Source organism: Odocoileus virginianus, chromosome 1 (genome assembly GCF_023699985.2).
Source record: "Odocoileus virginianus isolate 20LAN1187 ecotype Illinois chromosome 1, Ovbor_1.2, whole genome shotgun sequence".
NCBI lineage: Eukaryota > Metazoa > Chordata > Mammalia > Artiodactyla > Cervidae > Odocoileus > Odocoileus virginianus.
This window is the reverse complement of record NC_069674.1, coordinates 1,282,087-1,300,414: the sequence shown is the minus strand read 5'-3', so window position 1 is coordinate 1,300,414 and position 18,328 is coordinate 1,282,087. Positions and strand designations below refer to the sequence as shown.

At 48.9% G+C, this 18,328-nt stretch overlaps 1 protein-coding gene across 2 annotated transcripts in view; it reads left to right on the top strand.

Moving 5' to 3' along the window:
* UBE3C (ubiquitin protein ligase E3C) overlaps positions 1–18,328 on the top strand; it is a 115,113-nt gene that overhangs the window by 90,117 nt on the left and 6,668 nt on the right. For both annotated transcript variants that reach the window (XM_020888733.2, XM_020888732.2), the window contains exons 19-22: positions 4,729–4,941; positions 11,736–11,924; positions 12,020–12,086; positions 17,718–17,848. In XM_020888733.2, the coding sequence (XP_020744392.2) occupies positions 4,729–4,941; positions 11,736–11,924; positions 12,020–12,086; positions 17,718–17,848 (600 nt within the window). The remainder of the gene's footprint in view (positions 1–4,728; positions 4,942–11,735; positions 11,925–12,019; positions 12,087–17,717; positions 17,849–18,328) is intronic.

The window sequence follows — 18,328 nt, the reverse complement described above, 5'->3', positions numbered from 1 at the left end:
GATATTCACCAGAATTCTTTCTGCCCCTGCACAAGTAGATCTTGCTTTCCATTTGAGATGTCCCTTGTCACATTTGTTAAAAATTTTCTTTATTTAAAAAAGAAATACTTCTTTTGGCTGTGCTGGTCTGCAAGGACCTCCCCAGCTGGGACGGGCGGGGGCTGCCCTCCGGCTGCGCTGTGCGGGCTTCTCCCTGCAGTGGCTTCTTGGTTGTGGACAGGCTCTAGGGCGTCAGCAGTGTCCTGGCTCCGGGGCACAGGCTGAGTGGTTGCGGTGCGTGGACTCCCTTCTCACACTTTTAAGCCCTCCCATACACTAATTTAACATGGGTCAGTGTTACACTGGGGCTGTTTTTCTAAGTCATGCTAGATTCTCACCGGGAAGATTAGGAACACAGGCTTCTGCTGGTGCTGCTTAACGTGTACTGCGTGTCTTTCCTTGGTCTTTAATTGTGCAATAAGGACAGTAATTATCTAAAAAATAAATAGAACCAGCCCATTTAACCCCTTCTACACATTTCAGCAGTCACTTTTGGGACTTCCCTGGTGGTCCAGTGTGTTAAGACTCCCTGTTCCCAATGCAGGCGTCTTGGGTTCGATCCCTGGTCAGGAGACTAGACCCCACGTGCCACAGCAAAGACCCAGCACAGCCAAATAAATACACTTTAAAGATAAATGAATAGTCATTGTGAAAAGCGAGCCAGGTGAAGATGTGTATTGCTGCTGCTGTTCCTCACATCGGGGTAACTTCTCTGGGAGGCGGCAGGGGGCTGCTGAGCTCCTCTGTGAGTGAGACAGACCAGGCGGGGTCTCCTGGCTCCACCGCCGGGGTCAGAGAGACGAGGTCAGCAGGCCTCCTGGCCTCTGCTGGTGTAGGTGGCCACAGGCAGCAGGAACTCAGGCAGAACACCGTCAGAGGTGCCCCGGGTCTGGGTGGCTCACCCAGAGGTGTGTGTGGCCACAGAAAAGGCCTCCCAAGAATTCTGGGCTGGAGGTGCAGGAGGTGGGGAAGTGACAGCCCAGAGCTCAAGGTTTCTGCTGGTGGGGGGCAGGGGCGTGGGTGAAATGTTCCAAACTCAGTTGGAGGGTGACGGCCGCACAGCTCTGTGAATACACCAGTACTGACTTCTCGTGAGTGGAAATGGGACGTGACTTTTCTATCACCTGGTGGGCATAGCAGCCTCGGAGGAGCCTGAGCCAGGAGGAGCGGCCGGGAGTGGGCACTTGCTGGGCAGTGGCTGTGCACCCAAGTGGGTTTCCCAATGCCCAGTGAGAGAACCGGCTTGGAGGCGTGACCTCTCATCTCCCACCCACCCAGCATCCTCAGAGGTTTTCAGAAGTGAACGGGCTGTTTTCAGAAATAAAGCTGTCAAATACTCGGTGCAGATTACCAGTTGCAATGACTGAGTAAGTCTCTCCTTGGCTTCCAGGGCTGGTGGGACGCCTCGTCCTCCTAGGTGGTGAGGGGGCAGGGAAGACCCAACACATACACGCCCTCGTCACTGAGCGTCAGGCAGCCATGTGGACAGAGCTAAAGGAGTAAGCAGTTAGGATTTGAAGCGAATCTCCACGTGTGTAATTTTGACAACCTGAAATGTCTCAAAAGAGAATAAATGGTTTTTTGCAAATCAGTCTGTGAATGCAGAATTCCATCCTGCCAATAGAGGTCCCCACACACAGCGGGCACTCACTCTCTGCGCTCAGTGACTGGGCACCATTGGTGCATTTGCGGTGCGCTTGCTCGTGCGTTTGCGGTGTGCTTGCTCACGGCCAGGAGCACCCCCCGCCCTGAAAGAGCCTCATCCTGAGAGTCCACAGTAGCCCAGTCAGAGAGCACGGCTTTCAACTCACCGTTATTTCTTCTGAGACAAAACTGCTAAATTAAGTAGCATATTAGTATCCACTTACGTCCTTATTTTACATACCTTTAATTTTGTAGACTCCAAGGTTAGCTTGATCTGAAATAATTAAAATTATTATCTCCTTGTTCAATTAGAGTGGCCTGGAAACAGGACATCTCTGATATAGTTTTTAGATTAAGTTATAAATGTTCACTTTAGAACTACCTGAAGATTGATAGAGATGCATTTGAAAAGCATTATTTTTTTTATTGATTCTTAATGTAGTAAATTACTGAAGTTATTTGGCAGCAAACAGAACCAACCTGAGATGCAGCTCACACCGCCCGTCCAGGCAGGGCCACAGTTTGCATTAATTGCATGGTGACTGCACTCACTTATATTAAAAGGCTTCTACCATAATTAATCCTTTTTATTTCAGATCATTTTGGCACAATTTCTAGCTATAAACACTCATAAAAGACAGACAGTTGAAAAATACGGTACAGGTTTTCTCCATATACCTATTGCTATGTTTTCATGACAAGCGGTTATTGATACGCTTCTAGGAACAAGTGTGCAGTGGACCGAGGATTGAGGCCAATACGAAAAATGCTAAGTGGATTATTTTGCATAAAAAATTGGCAGTTTTTGAAGTTGTATAATTAACCTGTGTTTAGGAAATACCTTGATTTATGCTTACATTTGTATCTCAGTTGCATACATTATGGAAATTTAATTTATAATCCATTTAGCTGATGCAGTCACAGTTTTTAGTGCTATCATTTATTAGTGCTTGTATATTAAATGCTCTAAAGGTTTAAACCTGCCTCGTGTAAAAAATTATACCTGTGCATTTACATTTTATGAGTCACAGTGGAGTTTCTGTTTAAAATTCAGGTAGCTCTGATGGATTGAGTGGACTTCACAAGTTTATTGTTACTAATGCAGGAATGGCAAACAATGACCTTCCATACTCAACATACCCAGTGATTTACTCTCTGAGTTTACTCACAGACCACCATACAAATGAGGCTTTTCTCGACACCTGGGATCAGTCTTGTCGTCTCTGCAGAATGCTCCTTAGCTTTGACGGCATCATTCATTAGAAGTAATGGGGTTCCTAAGTGGGCCAGGTTAATAGTATTGGCCATTCTTAACTTGAGGCAAAGCCTGGCTTCTCAAAACAAACCTTCTTTACATCATCAGGAGAGGACCTAAGTGCCAGTGCCATTTTATTACTCATTCTCTCATTAAGAAAGCCTTTTTTGCCTTCTTTTCAGAACTAATTGAGTAATCATCAGTCTTCAAATCAGAAAGAGAAGTGCAGGGACATAGCTGGAGGGGGAGCGGGTGAGCCTGAACTCCAAGTGCGGTGACCACCTGCGGGGAGGTGGTGCCCGGGAGCCCATGCAGTGCCCTCTGGACGGTCGCCTCCAGGAGGACTTTCTCTTCTGGGGGACATTCCATGGCTGTTTTGTTGTCTGCTCCAGTCACATCAGTGGGTGAGAGTTAACGTGGGTTTCAGAGGGTATCTGAGCCTAACATGAGTGTGTAAGGTTGGTGCATTTAAGGGTCATGATTGTAGACTGCCCCGCGTGTGAGACGGTTGTCCAGGGGTGCAGCAGTGCTGGCCGCGTGCGCACCAAAGGGCCCCTCCCGCGTGGGCTGTGGCGCAAGGCTGCCATCGTGGGGAGGGGGGGGCAGGGCGGAAATGACGTCACACGTCCATCTCTTGAGCCTTGGGCTTAGCATTTGGCGGGCGTGGGTGTGGCCAGGCAGGCGACCTCTCTGCGGGAAGAGCGGCTGTGGTCACTGAGCTAAGAATGCTGCCTTCTCCCCGTTTGATGGTTGAAAAAAAATCTAAAGAAGAATCATCTTCCTTGACATCGAAAATTAACGAAACCCGACTCTGGCACATAGTGCCCACACCCTCGCTGTTTGGCTCCACCCAGAGGGGAGGGGCGGCCACCCAGGCGCCTGCCCACCTGCCACTGTGGGCAGAACTGCGACCCCAGGAAGATTCGCTCTGAGTCCTATTGTCCTGTACCTGTGAGAGAAAGTGAAAGTGATAGTCGCTTAGTCACTGTCTGTGACCCCGTGGACTGTAGCCCGCCTGGCTTCTCTGTCCGTGGAATTCTGGTAAGAATACTGGAGTGGGCAGCTGCACCTTCTCCCGGGGATCTTCCCAGCGCAGGGATTGAACCCTGGGTCTCCTGCATCGCAGGCAGATTCTTTACTGCTGAGCCACCAGGGCTTCCTGTCCCTGTGAGTGTGACCTTATTTAGAAAGACATCTTTGCATATGTAAGCAAGCTCAGCGGAGGTCATCCTGGGTGGAGTGAGTCCCAGGATCCAGTGACTGGCGTCTGCATCAGAGGCAGGAGGGCAGGATGGAGGCACAGAGCAGATTGAGGGGGAGCAGCCCGCAGAGGCTGGGGAGCCGGCAGCCCCGCAGCTGGCAGGACCTTCCCAGAGAGCGTGACCTGCTGCTGACACCTGGGTTCAGACCTTTCCAGACTGTTGTTTGAAGCCACTGGTCGGTGCGCTTATTACAGCAGCCCCGGGAGACTGATCCACCTGCAGAGCGCTTCACAGACACGCTTGGCAGGGTCTTGTCACGTGAGGAGGTGGCCCTTAAAGGCCGCCGCAACACTTGGGCCCTCAGGTCCTCCGCCGTCCGGTGTAGGGCTCTCTGCGTGCTGTGTGTATGAATGCCTGCACCTTGGGCTGGCACATGGTGAAGCTTGTCATCCTCGTCCGCGTGGGGCAGAGGGGTCTGCTGTCTCAGGGGTCTGTGGGGACCAGGCTGAAAATACGGTCTCTTGCTTGTAGGAAGGATGAGAGACGGCCCTGTGAAATGCTAACCAGTGGTCCCTGCTTCGTTCAAAGGCTCTCTATGAGAATATGCTGGTGGAGCTGCCCTTCGCCGGCTTCTTCCTGTCCAAGCTGCTGGGGACCAGCGCGGATGTGGACATCCACCACCTGGCGTCCTTAGACCCCGAGGTGTACAGAAACCTGCTTTTCCTCAAGAGCTACGAGGGCGACGTGGAGGAGCTGGGGCTGAACTTCACGGTGGTGAACAACGACCTCGGCGAGGCGCAGGCAAGTGGAGCTGGGGCTCCCGCACCCGCCCGTGTCCTGCTGCGTGCGCACGCTGGCGCGACCTCGGCGGGGCGCAGGCAGCTGGGGCTGGGGCTCCCGCACCCGCCCGTGTCCTGCTGCGTGCGCACGCTGGCGCGACCTCGGAGAGGCGCAGGCAGCTGGGGCTGAGGCTCCCGCACCCGCCCGTGTCCTCCTCCGTGCGCACGCTGGCGCGACCTGGGCGAGGCGCAGTCAGGTGGAGCCGTCACACCTGGGCATGCCCTTCTGCATGCACGCTCTGGCTTCATGCTGTGGGAGCTTGTGCACATTTCAGTTAGAGAATCGCAGTACAGAGAGCCAGGGCTCAGGGAGCCGGCCGAGTGCCGCCTCACCTCCCTGTTCTGCATGCGGCTGCAAGGCACCCTGCCTTTCTGCCTCGTTTCTGGAGCCTGGGGCTCCGTGGTGCTTCTTGGCTCCTCGCCCTGCAGAGTGGCCCTCAGCTGCTGAACCAGTCCATCTGGGTGCTCTCGCTATTTTTATCCTTAAAAAGAAATATAATAGAGATTCAAACTAAGTTTTGGAATAGCTGCTTTATGGAGGTATAATCTAGGTACCATAAATTCCACCCTGTACCATGTGCATGAGGGTTAGTGCAACCAGCCCCAGCATCCAAATTTTAGGACACATTGGCCATACAGAGGAGACTGTGTGCCCGTTAGCAGGTCACACCTGCCCCTGCTTCTGCCGCACTCTGCTCCTCCCGTCCCTGGGCCCTGTCCTCTGGACAGTTTTCACACCTGTAATCTCAGGGCATGTGGCCTGTGGCACTTCACTTACTGGGGGCTACAAGTGCTGGTACTTCCCTCCCTTTTTCAGCCTAGTAACGTCCAGAAATGGTGTATGGATAGACCACATTTTCTTTACCAGCTGATGGACGTCTAAGTTATTTCCACTTTTTTGGCTCTTATGAATAATACTGCCATGTACATGCATGCACTACATACATACTGAACTATTCTAGTCCCGTGAGAACAGGGCCAGTGGGTATAGGCAGAGGGGGCCTAGGTTGGCCGCGTGGAGATGCTTGCAGAAGGTGGGGGCGGGACAGAGGGGCCCATCATGCCGTTCCATCTACTAGAGCAGGTGCTAGATGTTCCCGTGATTTGCAGAACTTCTCAAAGTGCATACAGGCAAATCAGATTGTTTGTTAACATCTTGTTGGATTTTTGAAGTAACCAGCTTGTACGATAATCCTCATTGGATCACTTTGTTTCTAGTTGTTTTTAAATGCCTCTTGCTTCCCTGTGCAATATGCAGTTAATTCTGGAGAGAATAAGGAAGATAACAAGTGACTCTGGAGGAGAAGCGTTAATTCACTTCAAATTTAAGACTACAGAGCAAATTCGACTAACCGTAGCATAAAGCATAATTTTTTCTTCCCTGATTAAAATAATCTCATTTAGCATTTTCTCAGTATCACTTTCTCTTTTCCTATTTGTTATACTCCATCACCAGTATTCTCATTTTCAGAAATGTTTTCTGCATTCTTCCATTTAATATTAACACTTTATTTAGTGAGAGGTGAAGCAAACTGTGTACATAAAACGTAACTACATTATCGTTTCAGTCAACATTCTGATGAGGATGGATTCTGATGAATTTAACTATGCAATAACATACCAGGAGAAATGACAGAATAAAAATCAAATGTTTAAGAGTAATTGTGACCTGGTGTCTATTTGGAATTCTAAAATTATCTTAGTATGTATATACTTGTAATAAAAGAATTCTAACTCTTGGAAAGTAACCAGCTGTGTTTTTCTCATTCACACTTGATTCCAGACAAACACATCTCTTTTGCAGGGAAACTGCATCTTTCCTGTTGTCCTTACGCAGATAGGTTAGACTGATAGTCTTTTTTGCAGCTCGTGGTTGGATTTTAGCTGTGAAAATAGTGTTTGCTTTAGACTTCATAATTGCTTCTCTAACTTTTTATTATTACTTGATTTCTAGTCCAGGTTTTCAAAAGTGATCAGCTTTGCCAGCTTAAAAATAACTGCATATTAAATAGGTCCTAGTGTTCAGTCCAGGCGGCACTGCATGTAAGCTCACCCCCATAGTGCCTGACCCCCGGGGCACAGCGCTGACTGTTGATTTTGGCGAACACGTACACTGAGCCTGTTTGGATGTTTTTTCTCTCGTTCCTCGCTTACCTCCACGCTGCTCTCCCTTCCTCCATCACTCAGGAGATACTGGTGACTGTGCACTGGCCTTGATCCCAGCAGAGGAGGTGTGTGTTAGTAAGAGCACACTCATCCTCACAAGAGGCAGGTACGGTCCGTGTTGTGAGACCTGTGCTGTTAGCGCAATAGAAGCTCAGAAGGAGTGCTCCTGGAGAGCTGCCTGAAGGAGGCCCGTGACGGGTGATAAGGGGTCACCAGGTCAGTGAACAGATTTGGGTGAGGCTGGAGTTTAGCAGTCGTGGAGGAGAGTAGGTAGAGATGCTGTGGAGAACCTTTCGAGGCCTCAGGCTTCAGGAACGCTGAACCTACACCTGTTAGGGTAAGAGCCTAACAGATGTGTTTCAGAGCTACTAGAATAGGGTTACCCTGTGGCTCAGATGGTAAAGAATCCATCTGCAGTGCAGGAGACCTGGGTTCAATCCCTAGGTCAGGAAGATCCCCTGGAGAATGAAGTGGCAAGCCATTCCAGTATACTTGCCTGGAGAATCCTACAGAGGGAAGAGGCTGGTGGGCTACAGTCTGTGGGGCCCCCAAAGACATGACTGAGCGGCTGACACTTTCACTTTCAGGAAAGGGAAAGATGAGAAAGCATCTGGGTCTGCTGTCAGCAGAAGTGGAGGTTCTGGTTCTGTGAGCCCAGGTATCTCTGGGTCAGGCAGTTCCAGAATTCACGGAAACTACAACTTGGTTAAGCAATGAAAGTTCTAATGAGAGGAATTCAACCGTAATGTTCATCTTTCAAATTACATTCTGTAGATCAGTGTCTGGAACTAAGATTTTCTTTGAGTTGGAGAAGGGGTGTGCTGGGTGGGACATTCTGATACTAAACTACCATCCACCAGCTCCCACCTTTCTGCTTTCTGTCTCTAGGACTGACAGCCTCAGGCCCCTCCTGTGAGTGGAGTCAGACAGTACTTGTCCTTAAGTGAGTGGTTTACCTCACTGAGCATCGTGCCTTCCAGGGTCACAGTGATGTACAGCAGGTGTCAGAGTTCCTTCTTCTCAAGCTGATGAGTCTGCCGTTGTTGGCCGTGTTACGTTTGTTTATCCATCTGTTGATGGACACGACCATTGTAACTGTCGGGCACATGGAGGCCACGGCCATTGCTGCATAAGTATCTTTGAGGGTCCTGTTTTCAGGTATTTTGGGTGCGTACCTAAAAGTGGAATCGTTGGGTCACACGAAGATTCTGAGTTTCCCACATGCTCTTCTACACTTGTTATTTTCTGCCTTCTTTCCCTCTGTTTCTTAAACTATAGCCCTCATAGCAGGTGTGCAGTGCTGTCTCTCTGGGGTGTTACGCACAGTACACAGTGCTCTGTGTGGTACCAGGGGCCCCTCAGGAGAATGGGAGCGGTTTTGTGTCTTGTTATTTCCTCCTCCCTGGGCTCAGAAGTGTTCTGTAGCTTATGCACCATCATGATGTCTTCTAAAAAGCAAAGCAAAAACCATTCATAAAGATTCATACATCCTCCTGTCTAAACCTTCTTGATATTTTTTAAATGACCATCTTTGTGGGTTTTTGATTTTTCCATCTCTCTTCATCTGTAAAGTTCTCTGTTTCAGAAATAGGTGGGACTGAATCCTAACCGGTAACAAGGAGGTAATGCTTCCTCCAGACTGCTGAGGTCCAGGCGGCTCTGCGAGCTGCAGGGATGCTGTGAGACGCGGGGTGAGGGCTCAGAGCCGGGTGTCCTTTGGTTGCTTATCTTCTTCCCTCTCATGGAGCTGAAATCTCAGCACTGCAAAGTGAGAGGTTTCTGAAGACAGGGTTGATCACCATCAGTAGGAAATGTCAGCGTGCAGTGTTGCTGCCCCCTGGCCCCACCTAGTGGATGTCTTGGGCACAAAAGCTCTGGGCCCTGGGCTGTATTAAGGACCTGTCTGAAGCCTTTGCTAATGGGGTGTTTCCCATTTCCCTTCTGAAATAGATGGTAATGGTGGAATGTCGCATATGTAAGTGTTCCATTAAAGTGCCACTGATAATACTGTAATCTGTTAAAAGTGAAAGTGTGAAGATGTTCCAATTATTCATAGAAATTCCCACTGAGTAGAGATTATAGATGATAATGCATAAGAATAATTATACTAAAGAGTCTAATTGGAAAAATTAGAGTCACTGGTAAAGTACCTAATTTGGGGAGAGATCATATGGATTTCTGTAGAAACATATATAAAAACCTAGTTCTCTGATAGAGGTTTAGGTTTATAAAATGACGTGATTTAAAGATTGGTGGTATGCAAATACTTCATTATGTTAGCAGCTTATGTTAATGAATCTTCCCTTTTAGAATAATGATGTTGCGCTCATTTTTTTTTTCTTTAATCAATATGGCTGCTTGTTAGCCTACTTAAAAACGAACATGAAATTTCAGATCACTGATTTATACACATATCTCCCTTGAGGAGAATGCTCAGGGTTTAAGATGGATCCATAAATCATCATCTGTTCTGTGGAAAAGCATCGAACTTGAGTCACGAGACCTTGGTTAAAGCTCGGGTTTTGCTGCTTTGCTGTGTGCCCTTGGGCGAGTCGTTGCCCCTAGCTCTTCCCGCAGGGACGGGGTGCCGGGAGGGTGGGGCAAGCGCCTGCGCCTGCACGATGGCGACGATGCGCACGCGGTGGCCCCTGTGCGTGCGTGACTGCCCCTGCATTGCGTGACGGCGGCTGTGTGTGCGTGACGGTGACGGCCCCTGCGCATCCTGAAGGAAGCAGGTGCTCCTCAGAACGGAGCTCCCAAGGAGAGCTGTGACATGATGCCTTTCAGGTGCAGCGTGAGAGGCAAGTTTGAACCACCAGTCACCACTTTAAGGTTGTCGGAAATGCTGCTGGTGACGGGGCTGGGGGCCTCTGTGTTCCAGACCGCGGGCACCACCCCCTTCAGCAGCTGCCTGCCTGTGATCCAGGCTGTCTCAGCTGTGACCCAGAGCAGCCAGCGCCACGGCTCGAGTGACAGCGGGCTGTGAGAGGCGGCCCCCCACCCCACCCGGCGCCTTGTCAGACCTCGCGCTTCCGGCGCTGAGAGCGCGAATCTGGAGCGGTGAGGTGTTGTCAGACCCTGCGGGCGGCTTTCACCACACGTGGCTGTGTAACCTTCCCACAGGACCATTTAGGTAGAGCTTTCAGCAGGTTCTAGAGTACTATTTCTGTAAAGTGACAATTTAAAAAAAAAATGTGAAATGCCGTCCCTCAGAGGGAGCAGGCGTGTTTGGGCTGGCCCTGGAATACAACAGCTCCCCAGAGGCCCAAGGCAGAGAGGGAAACCGTGGTGTGGGAAGGTGTCGAGCGCTCCTCTGCTCTTACCCCAGGCGCCCCCGGCTCACCAGGTACCTGAGCCCTGCTCAGTACCACCGCTGGCAGCCGCCCCTGTGCCCTGTCCACGCCCTGGCAGTGTTCAGGGTTTCAGGTGTGCCTGTGTTTCTTTGTCCTTGGCGGAGACTGCCTCGTCCTCGTCCCCGAGAGTGAGCACCCGCAGACCCGGGTTCTACAAGTCTACCGTTGGAAGTCAGGCGCACGTGTCTGTAGTGTCTGTGGAGTTTCGTCAGACAGCTTTGCTTGTGTGCGTTCACATAATCGCAGCCCCAAGATGGACTCGGCACCACCTCAATGACGACAGCGGGCTTTGGGGGCCGAGGGGCTCCTCGGGGGCATGTACTGAAGTGGGGCAGGGCGCCCGAGTCCGGCTCCTCCTCCCCACTGTACCCCAGGGACGCTCTGCGGAGTCCTGACCCTGCACTCGACCCAGAGTGTGTGTCCCTGTGCAGCGATGCAGAAGTTCTGCCAAATGCCTGCAGGTGCATCAGAAATGGACTAACCAGTTGTGCCTGCTGATGACCACTGCCCTCTGTATCATATCTACAGCCACCTGATGTGAAGAGCTGACTCATTTGAAAAGACCTTGATGCTGGGAAAGATTGAGGGCAGGAGGAGAAGGGGGCGACAGAGGAGGAGATGGCTGGATGGCATCACTGACTCGATGGGCATGGTTTGGGTGAACTCCGAAAGTTGGTGATGGACGGGGAGGCCTGGCGTGCTGCTGTTCATGGGGTCGCAAAGAGTTGGACACGACTGAGCGACTGAACCGGACTGAACAGCAGTCATAGAAATCCAGAGGGGATGTATGCTGCCTGTGCACACACGAGTCCCCCGTCTCTATGGCATTAATTCCTTAACATTGCCTTTTCTCCACAGTGAAGCCCTTCTGATCCTTGCTGATCATTCGGTTCGTATCTTTGCCCTTGTGATCTCTAATTTCTTTTGTAATGAGATGCCGTGACTGCACTGTAACATCGCCCCTCAGGACCTTGCAGAAAGCAGGGCTGGTCAGTGAGCTGGGTGCAGAGTAGGGTGCCGAGCTCTGGAGAGCCCCTCACGGGAGTCTTCCTGTCTGTGAGTCGTGTGTGCCAGTTGCACACCTTTCACTGAGATGTTCGTGTGTGGAGCAACACAGTCAGGTTCCCTTGAAATAAGTGTCTCTTGCTCTTGTTTTGCCCTGTGGCCGTACTCAGAGACATTTCCAACTCTTGGTTTTGTTGGTTTTTTTTTTCCAACTCTTGTTTTAAATCCACAGGTCGTTGAACTGAAATCTGGTGGGAAGGACATCCCAGTGACCAGTGCCAATCGCATTGCATACATCCACCTGGTAGCTGACTACCGGCTGAACCGGCAGATCCGCCCGCACTGCCTGGCGTTCCGGCAGGGCCTGGCCAACGTGGTGAGCCTGGAGTGGCTGCGGATGTTCGACCAGCAGGAGATCCAGGTTCACTTCTTGTGCTTGGGGACACAGTTTTTTCCTGACATGAAAATCTTTCTTAAAATCCACCTCAAGTTTTATATCGTGAACTTTTTTTTTAGGTGTTGATTTCTGGTGCACAAGTTCCCATAAGTCTGGAGGACCTAAAATCCTTTACAAACTATTCAGGTATGTTATCACTACTTGTTTATTATTCCTGAATATGTTATCGATGGTCATATTTCCAAAGTAATTCTAACGCGCTTCTTTATATGGGCAGTTTGTTCACATGGTTTAACACTCAGGCAATACGAGGTTACAGTGAAACCCACTTCCTGCTTCCTCCCCTGTCCATTCCTCCCCTGCCTGTGCCCATTATGAGTGACCACCGTGCTTGGCGTCTTCACATGCTCACACACAAGTGCAAACTCCGTTCTTGTTTTCTTTGTGCACACTCTCCCGCATCCGGTTCTTTTCTCTTCATAGCTTATCCTCAAGCCACTGCGTGCTGTGCTAAGTCACTTCAGTCTGGTCTCTTTGTGACCATGTGGACCATAGTCCACAAGGCTCCTCTGTCCATGGGATTCTCCAGGCAAGAATAGTGGAGTAGATTGCCATTTCCTCCTCTAGGAGATCTTCTCGACGCCAGGGATCGAACCTCATTTTCTTGATGTCTCCTGGCACTGGCAGGCAGGTTCTTTACCACCAGTGCCACCTGGGAAGCCCTCTTAAGCCTCTACTTATGGCCGTTGGGCTGTGTCCAGTCTTCTCCTTTGAAAAACAGTGCCAAACCCCCCTCTCTCCCCCAAAAAAATAAGACCACTAACAATAAAAGAAAATAAGAATTGAGTCTTGTCAAGACATTTACTTCTGATTAAAGTTTTACTTCCCTGGTGGTGAGGTAGATAACAATCTGCCTGCCACTGCAGGGGACATGGGTTCAGTCCCTGAGCTGGGAAGGGCCCACATGCTGTGGAGCAACTTAGCCCGTGCTCCACAACCACTGAAGGCCACACACCACAGCAGGAGAAGCCACAGCAGTGAGAAGCCCATGCCCCACAACAGAGAGCAGCCCTCGCTGATCAGAGATCAACACACAGTAGTGCTGTCTGCAGTGGCCTCGTGGAGTCTCAACCTCTGGACCACCAGCAAAGTCCCATTAGCTCTATTCTACATATTTGAGGGCAGTGAAAAAGAAAAAATTCTGCCTCAAACAAGCACTGTTATTTTGATGTCTTTTCCTTAATCATAGTCTGTTATTCTAGTATTTTCAGGGTTTTTTGGTAAAAGCCAACAGACTGATTTTTTAATTTATGTGGAAATGTAAAGGACCTAAAATAGTCAAAACATTTTGTAGGAACAAAGTTGAAGGACTAAACACTCTGATTTAAAACTTACTACAGGGCTTTCCAAAGGATGTTCAAAGTACTGCACAATTGCACTCATCTCATACACTAGCAAAGTAATGCTTAAAATTCTTCAAGCCAGTCTTCCAAGAGTACATGAACCATGAACTTCCAGATGTTCAAGCTGGATTTAGAAAAGACAGAGATCAAATTGTCAACATCCGTTAGATCATAGAAAAAGCAAGAGAGTTCCAGAAAAACATCTATTTCTGCTTTATTGATTACGCCAAAGCCTTTAACTGTGTGGAGCACAACAAACTGTGGAGAATTCTTAAAGAGATAGGAATACCTGCCCACCTTGCCTGCCTCCTGAGAAAACTGTATGCAGGTCAAGAAGCAGCAGTTAGAACTGGACATGGAAAAACAGACGGGTTCCAAATCAGGAAAGGAGTACGTCAAGGCTGTATATTGTCACCCTGCTTATTTAACTTATATGCAGAGTACATCATGAGAAATGCTGGGCTGGAAGAAGCACAAGCTGGAATCAAGATTGCCGGGAGAAATATCAATAATCTCAGATATGCCGATGAAACCACCCTTATGGCAGAAAGCAAAGAGCTAAAGATCGTCTTAATGAAAGTGAAAGAGAAGAGTGAAAAGGTTGGCCTAAAACTCAGCATTCAGAAAACTAAAATCATGGCATCCGGTCCCATCACTTCATGGCAAATAGGTGGGGAAACAATGGAAACAGTGACAGACTTTATTTTTTTGGTCTCCAAAATCACTACGGATGGTGGCTGCAGGCATGAAATTAAAAGACACTTGCTCCTTGGAAGAAAAGCTATGATCAACCTAGACAGAATATTAAAAAGCAGAGACATTACTTTGTGAACACAGGTCTGTCTAGTCAAAGCTATGGTTTTTCAGTAGTCATGTATGAATGTGAGAGCTGGACTATAAAGAAAGTGCCGAAGAATTGATGCTTTTGAACTGTGGTGTTGGAGAAGACTCTTGAGAATCCCTTGGACTGCAGGGAGGTCCAACCAGTCCATCCAAAAGGAAATCAGTCCTGAATATTCATTGGAAGGACTGATGCTGAAGCTGAAACTCCAATACTTTGGCCACCTCATGCAAGGAACTGACTCATTGGAAAAGACCCTGATGCTGGGAAAGATTGAAGGCGGGAGGAGAAGGGGACGACAGAGGATGAGACGGTTGGATGGCATCAGCGACTCAATGGACATGACTTTGAGCAAGCTCTGGGAGTTGGTGATGGACAGGGAGGCCTGGCGTGCTGCAGTCCGTGGGGTCGCAAAGAGTCGGACACGACTGAGTGACTGAACTGAGCTGATGGGGGCTTCCCTGGTGGCTCAGTAGTAAACAGTTCGCCTGCCGGTACAGCAGGCATCCAGTTCCGTCCCTGGTCCAGGAAGGTTTGACATGCCGTGCAGCAACGAAGCCTGTGCAGCACAAGTGCTAAAGCCTCCACACCCTGGAGCCCACGCTCTGCAGCTGGAGGAAGCCTGAGTGCAGCAGCAAAGACCCCGCATAGACAGAAACACGTAAGAGTATTTAAAAAAGATACCGTGGCATTGTCACAATGACAGGCATACTGGCCGATGGGAAGTCACGGGGCGACAGCGACAAACCCTTAGGGTTACAGCCAGTGACTTGCAGCAGCTCGGTGGGGCTGCAGTGGTGAGCACTGGGAAGAGAGGCACTTAGACCTGACCTCACACAGTGTGCAGAAGTGAGTGCAACAGGATCCGAGGCCTGTAGTTAAAAGCCAGAGCTGTAAAACTTCTGGGAGAACATAGGAGAAAGTTCTCATGACTTTTGGACTAGGCAGAGTTTTTAGTTGTACACCAAAAGCATGGTCTAGAAAAAAGAAATGGATAAAAATTTGGACATCCTAAAAATTAAAGATTTTGTGCTTCAAAAAAATACCATCAAAAAAGTGAAAAAACAAGCCACAGGTTAAGAGAAAATATTTTCCAGTAATGTATCTAATAATGGCTTCTGTCCCTGTGTACACATTATAGATCAAGAACTTCTGCAACTCAATAAAAAGATCATTGATTTTTAAAACATGGGCAAAAAAAACCAAAAAAGTGTTTCACTTAAGATATATACAAATATCTGGTAAGCAAATAAGCACATGAACACTATTAATCATTAAAGAAATGCAAATTAAATTGTACTGTGATACTACTACATACCCACTAGAGTAACTTAACACTTAGTGTTAATATGTGAAGAAATTTGAGCTCTCTTGACTGGTAGCAATGTAAAATTTAGAACTTCTTTGGGAAAGTTTACAGTTATATAAAAAGTTAATTGTAGAACAACTGGATTTTTGCATAAGAATGAAGCTGTACCCACAAGTCACACCATATACAAAAATTAACTCACAATGGCTCAAGAACCTCAGTACCTAAACCCGTAAAAGTCTTAGGAGAACGCAGGGACAACACCTCATGACCTTGGGTTTGGCAGTAAGTTCTTAGATATGACACCAAAAGCACAACCAGAAAAAGGAAAGGTAAATAAATAGAACTTCATCAAAATTAGGTTTTTGCATCAAAGAACATTATGAAGAAAGTGAAAAGACAGCCTTCAGAATTGGAGAAAACACTTGGAAATCATGTATCTGGTGAGGGTCTGGTACCCAAAATGCCTAAGGAACCCTTACAGCTCAACAGGCAGACAGGCTGGTTCAACAACAGGCAAAGGACTTGAGTAGACCTTTGCCAGAGAAAATGCTACCGAAGGCCGGTATGCTCCAGAAGATGTTCAGCATCACTAACCACTCGGGAAATGGAAACCAGAGCCTAAGGGAGAGGCACACAGACAGAAGACAAGTGTTAGTGAGGGTGTGGTGAGACCGCAGCCCTCATTCGTTGCTGGTGGAAAAGTGAAGTAGCGACTGTGGGAAACAGTGGTTCCCAGAAAGCTCGGCGTGGACTTACTCTGTGAACCAACAACTCTGCTCTGTACCCAAGGGGATTGGAGGCAGGGGCCGAAGCATCTGTGTTCACGAGACGTTCACAGGAGCCAGAAGCTGGAAATAACCCCAGTATCCACCGAGATGATGGATAAGTAAGTGTGCTATAGATGTACGGTGGGACTGTCGTTAAGTCTTGAAGGAATGATGTTCAAGTACATGCTTCAATGTGGATGAACTCTTGAAAGCACTGTGATAAGTGAAGTAATGACAGACACAGAGGATGTACGTTGTAGGATTCACCTTACATGAAACACCTAGAAGAGGCAGGTTCCTAGACGGGACTAGAGCCACCAGGGCTGGGAAGGGCGCGGGCAGCCCTGCCTCCTGGTCGTGGCGGCGTCTGCCTGCGGTGATGGGAGTGCTGGGCTGAGAGGGCGGCAGTGGCTGCACGCCAGTGTGCGTGTAATCCGTGCCCTGGGACTGCACACCTGAAAGTGGCTGAGATGGTAGATTTTATCGCGTGTCTTTTACCACAGCTAAAAAAGCCCATCCAGACTCGTCTACCCAGAGCCCTCTGTTGTGTTGAGTGCTATCACCCGCCTTTCCTCCAGGGTCACTTTTGAGAAGGTTTTGGAAACGGATGTGTATGTAACCATGTGCTTGCATCTCCCCTTTCGGTAATTACTCTTTTGTATTTCTCTAAATTGAGCTCTGATGTTTGTGTCCAGGGAGATAATACCTAAGGTCACATTGTCCTCCCCATCAGTCCAGCCTTTCCTGGCCCAGAAGTGGTCTTGGCCTGTTTGCATTATCCTGTCTGCACTGATAGCATTTACCTTTAACGATCTCAACTGTTCCTATTCCAGTAAATAGGTTTAAAATATTACCATATTCATTTTGGTGCCAATTAATACACTTAAGATACTTTATTGATGATATTTCTGTAGTATATTAACAGTGAGGGAACAATATATAGCAATTATTTTAGTTTTAGGAAGCACTTAACTAGATTAAAAGTTGTAAGTAGCAGATATTACTCTTCAGAGCATTGGTCTAATCGAGTGCTGCGGTTGGTTATTATCCATGGTCTGTACCTTGTCAGAAGGATGGGTGATAAATTTACATACTAAGATGTGTTGGTGAAATAACTTGCTCTGTTAAAAATCCCAGTGTGTCTGCTGTTTGTAGGTGCGTGACCGTCATGCTAGTCCTGTGTTATGTAGAGTTTGCTCCCCAGCCAAAGCCGAGTCTCAGCTCCTCGCAGAGCTCTGGAAGCTCAGAGCCTTGGCAGCATGTTTCTCTGCCAGAGTCCATCTTGTTTGTTCCTCACTGTGGCCTCTGGTGCTTTATCCTTCTGTCCCCTGCATCCTTGCCCATCGTCCCCCAGGACAGGGTCGGCTTTAAGCCACAAGCCGCTGCCCCACCCTGGCCTGGCACGATGGAGAGGAGCTGCTCTGGTGCCTTTGGGAGAACCCCAATTCTGCACTCACCTTGTTATTCCTGAAGATGTCTTCCTCTTTGTCCTAGGAGGCTACTCTGCCGAGCACCCCGTGATCAAGGTCTTCTGGAGAGTCGTGGAGGGCTTCACAGACGAGGAGAAGCGCAAACTGCTCAAATTTGTGACCAGCTGTTCCCGGCCCCCCCTCTTGGGGTTTAAGGTGCGCAGGCTCGGGGCTCAGCAGTGTTGGGGGCGGGGCAGCAGGGACCAGGTGAGCCAGTGTGCACACGGCGTGTTCAGAGAGCAGTGTTTACTGCGGTGGCCGCAGCGCCCAGGCTGTTAGTTTTTACTGTGTCTGTAGCCTCATTCACCCAGTGTTTCAACTTGTTCACTGAAGGATTGGCTGTTGGTTTTGTTTGGGTTTTTTCCTGCGTTCACAGTCCTGACCCATCGCTGGGGTATCGCTGTGATGAGCCTTAAACGTGAGCAGATGCAGCCGGGTGGGCTGACACTGGCGTCCGTCACCAGTCCTGGGGTCTGTGCAGCTCAGACTGGCCTCCCTTCCCAGCTGGAGAGAGCGTGGGCCCCACATGCTCGTGTCTGTTTCCAGGAGTGATACAAGAGCAGGAGTTGATCTTCTCTTAGTGCTTCTCTGTTACTTCACGTTACTTGGCCTTAGGGTGTCCTTTCTGATAGTTCA